Genomic DNA, 2827 nt, shown 5'->3' with positions numbered 1-2827 from the left:
TGAAGTTAATGTTCCATAATGCATAAATTGCCCGTCAAGCACATAAGTATGAAAAATGCCACCCTATTATGGTGGTCCACTAAAACAAAACCGTGACAAATATCACACCTCACTCACCCTATTGCATTCAATAACTCAGAAAAAAAACTACATTCCTATGCAACAACATCACAGATTCAAATCTACAAAATGTCATGCTTGAGATCCTCTTTTGGTTCATCATATTGGAGCTAAGAGGATAACATTGCAAAATGCACATTTAGTAGTAGCAAACAAAGTAACCACAAAGAAACATAGGAGGGTGGTTGGAGGGCGGTTGATGAAGAGTGATCAGAGATTTCAGATGAATCCACAGCTAAAGGCATTCCATCACTGTTTAGAGAGCAGGATTGAGGGTAGGAGCCATCAGTGTTCAGCATCAATGCACGAAGAACTGCCGAAACCGTGTGCATATAAGCTGTTCTGTTCTTAGCCAGAAGCCATGTCAGGCCCATGATCTCACAAGCTTTGTTGTGGATCTTGGTGGTCCTGTCTTCTGCTTTGCTTGAATTTGAAGTCTTCTTGTTAAGCTGCTTAGAAGTAATATTTCAATGAGAATATCAAAAGAGGTTGCATATGATATGATATGATATCATATGAGTGATTACACAAAAGGGGTTTGGTTTGGTGCATCAAAGCTTCTTAAATAGCATCTTGGTTGGTGTAACATCCACTCTTAAAAATGGTCTGAGATGAACATAAAGGCTAATACACTACCTAATCAAAGTTTTTAATAAAATGTGGCAATATGCAATTACTATGTTATTTCTAATGTGGCAATATGCAATTACCGTGAATCATGTTTTCAAATACAACAAAAACATTTGTGACATCTAGCATGAAACATTAGATGATAATTTAAGATTCAATTGCAAGGATTTTAGCAACAAGGGACAGCATTTCTGCAAGCTGCTTACAATAAATCAGAACATGAACGACAAATAAAAACAAGCCACAAATGATGTTGTCATCTAATCCTCAAAACTGTACGGTGCTAAGTAAAAAACTGTATGTTACATCAACACATATGAGATGAGAGAAAGAAAATAATAAAATTAAAATTCTATATCAAGAAACCATCATTTATGACTAGAACAGTCAAATTGACAAATTGAGTGGGGTCCTAACATTTAACAAATGACACTATTTGTCATAATAAAATGAGTCGTTTTCCCACTTAATCAAAAGATAATTAGCAAAAAGGACTGCTGCTAGATAAACTGTCCTCTTAATTCCAAGAATCCAAGACTACAACTTAATTTGAAGTACCAAGATAGAGACATTGCACTTGCTTATCACAGCTATATCAAGGTTTAGTGAAGAACTTGATTTTAATACACATTAGAGTTAATACTGTTTTTCTCCCTAAATTCTCTCACGTGACAAAAAAAAATAGTTGCTTCCCTACAAAGTGTACAACAATTCCACCACTGGTTCTGCCCACGTTCGTGAACCACACAAGCTACAAAGGCGCGTGAGGCAATGTGCAAAAAGCTTAGAAAGCAACCAACATGACAACTAGTAAACAAAAGCAAGCAAGACACAACTTTACTAAGTACTAAGCATGAGTGAAGAAGATGAAACCTAAACAAGCCATCTTGATCTTCTTCAAATCTCAACAAGATCCATCAAAATTCCATTTCACAATGAACTAAGCAAAATATGTCACCAAATAGAACACCAAAACATGAAAAGTTGAAAACATACCTTAGAGAAAAAAAGAGATTTTTTTTAATTATTTTTTTAAGGAAAACTCACCAAATAGAGGCTATTCAAGCACTTAGAGCAGCCTCCAAGACCTGGTAAGCCATTGACATTTGTGGTGCTACTCAAGCAACTCTTCTCCAACCTTCTCACACTTGCATCCCCCACAAGCTCCCCACTTTGGCCAACAGAAAATGCATCAGGGCATGTCAAGTGGTGCAGCCTAATGCCACAGAAGCAGTACACCACATCACAAGTCTCATTAGGCTTGGCCAGCTCAATTCCCCTCACTTCCAAGGCTTTTCCCAGCTCATTCACACAGGTTTCTGAGTCATCTGGCAGCAAGGGCATCATGTCATATGCTGCTGTGGCATGCCCATGGCCTAGTGCAGTGGCAGAATATGCTGAATACAACCATGCTGCAAGCACAGGGCAGCACCTGCTGTGGTGGAGCTCCATGTTATCACCACCACCACTTTTGGTGCCACCACATGCACTTTTGATCCCATCAAAGAATTCATCTGAGAGGGTAAGAGGGCACCCTGCAACATCAGATTGTTCAGGGAATGCAGGGATTGTTGTCGTAGGCTTGGATGGGGTTAGCAAAATAGGCTTAAGGGTGATTGTTCTGTCTGAGTCAGGGTTGTGGCACAGGTAGCAAGGGAAGAAGAGGATGCACAAGAAGAAGAAAAGGGTCAATGGCAATTGCAATGACATGGTGTTAATTTGAGATTCAAAGAGAATAAGCCTTGGCTGAGGGGAATGGCAGAAAGGTGTCTTGTTTCTATAACCAAAAAGAAGAGGATTTGTGATGTTAGTGTTTGGAACCAAAGGGAAAGGCAAAGAAAAATAAAGGGTAAAAGCTAGTGGGGTTCATATGTAGTGTAATATATATAAAGATAAAAGAAAAGGTGGGGTTATGTAAAGTTTGGCAGTATGCTACCTCATTTAGGTTTAAAGTACTCACCCTCACTAAAGTTAACTCAGGGATTAGCATGTAGTATAGTATCATGACCAAATCATTCATGGAAGAACTACATTTGATTTAGGGTTTGGCTTTGTGTGGACTTAAGCTTGTTAAATT

The 2827-nt window shown here is 38.6% G+C and overlaps 1 protein-coding gene across 1 annotated transcript; it reads right to left on the bottom strand.

Moving 5' to 3' along the window:
• LOC109799993 (GPI-anchored protein) lies at positions 1-2619 on the bottom strand. The gene is made up of 2 exons (XM_020360668.3): positions 1798-2619; positions 1-569 (listed from the first exon to the last, which is right to left on the bottom strand). The coding sequence occupies exons 1-2, from the start codon at positions 2458-2460 to the stop codon at positions 231-233; spliced, it is 1002 nt and encodes a 333-aa protein (XP_020216257.1). The 5' UTR covers positions 2461-2619; the 3' UTR covers positions 1-230.
• Positions 2620-2827: the final 208 nt, after the last annotated feature.

Source organism: Cajanus cajan, chromosome 1 (assembly GCF_000230855.2).
Source record: "Cajanus cajan strain Asha chromosome 1, NIPB_CcT2T_4, whole genome shotgun sequence".
NCBI lineage: Eukaryota > Viridiplantae > Streptophyta > Magnoliopsida > Fabales > Fabaceae > Cajanus > Cajanus cajan.
Note: the sequence above shows the minus strand (reverse complement) of the source record. Positions and strands in the feature narration are given on the sequence as shown.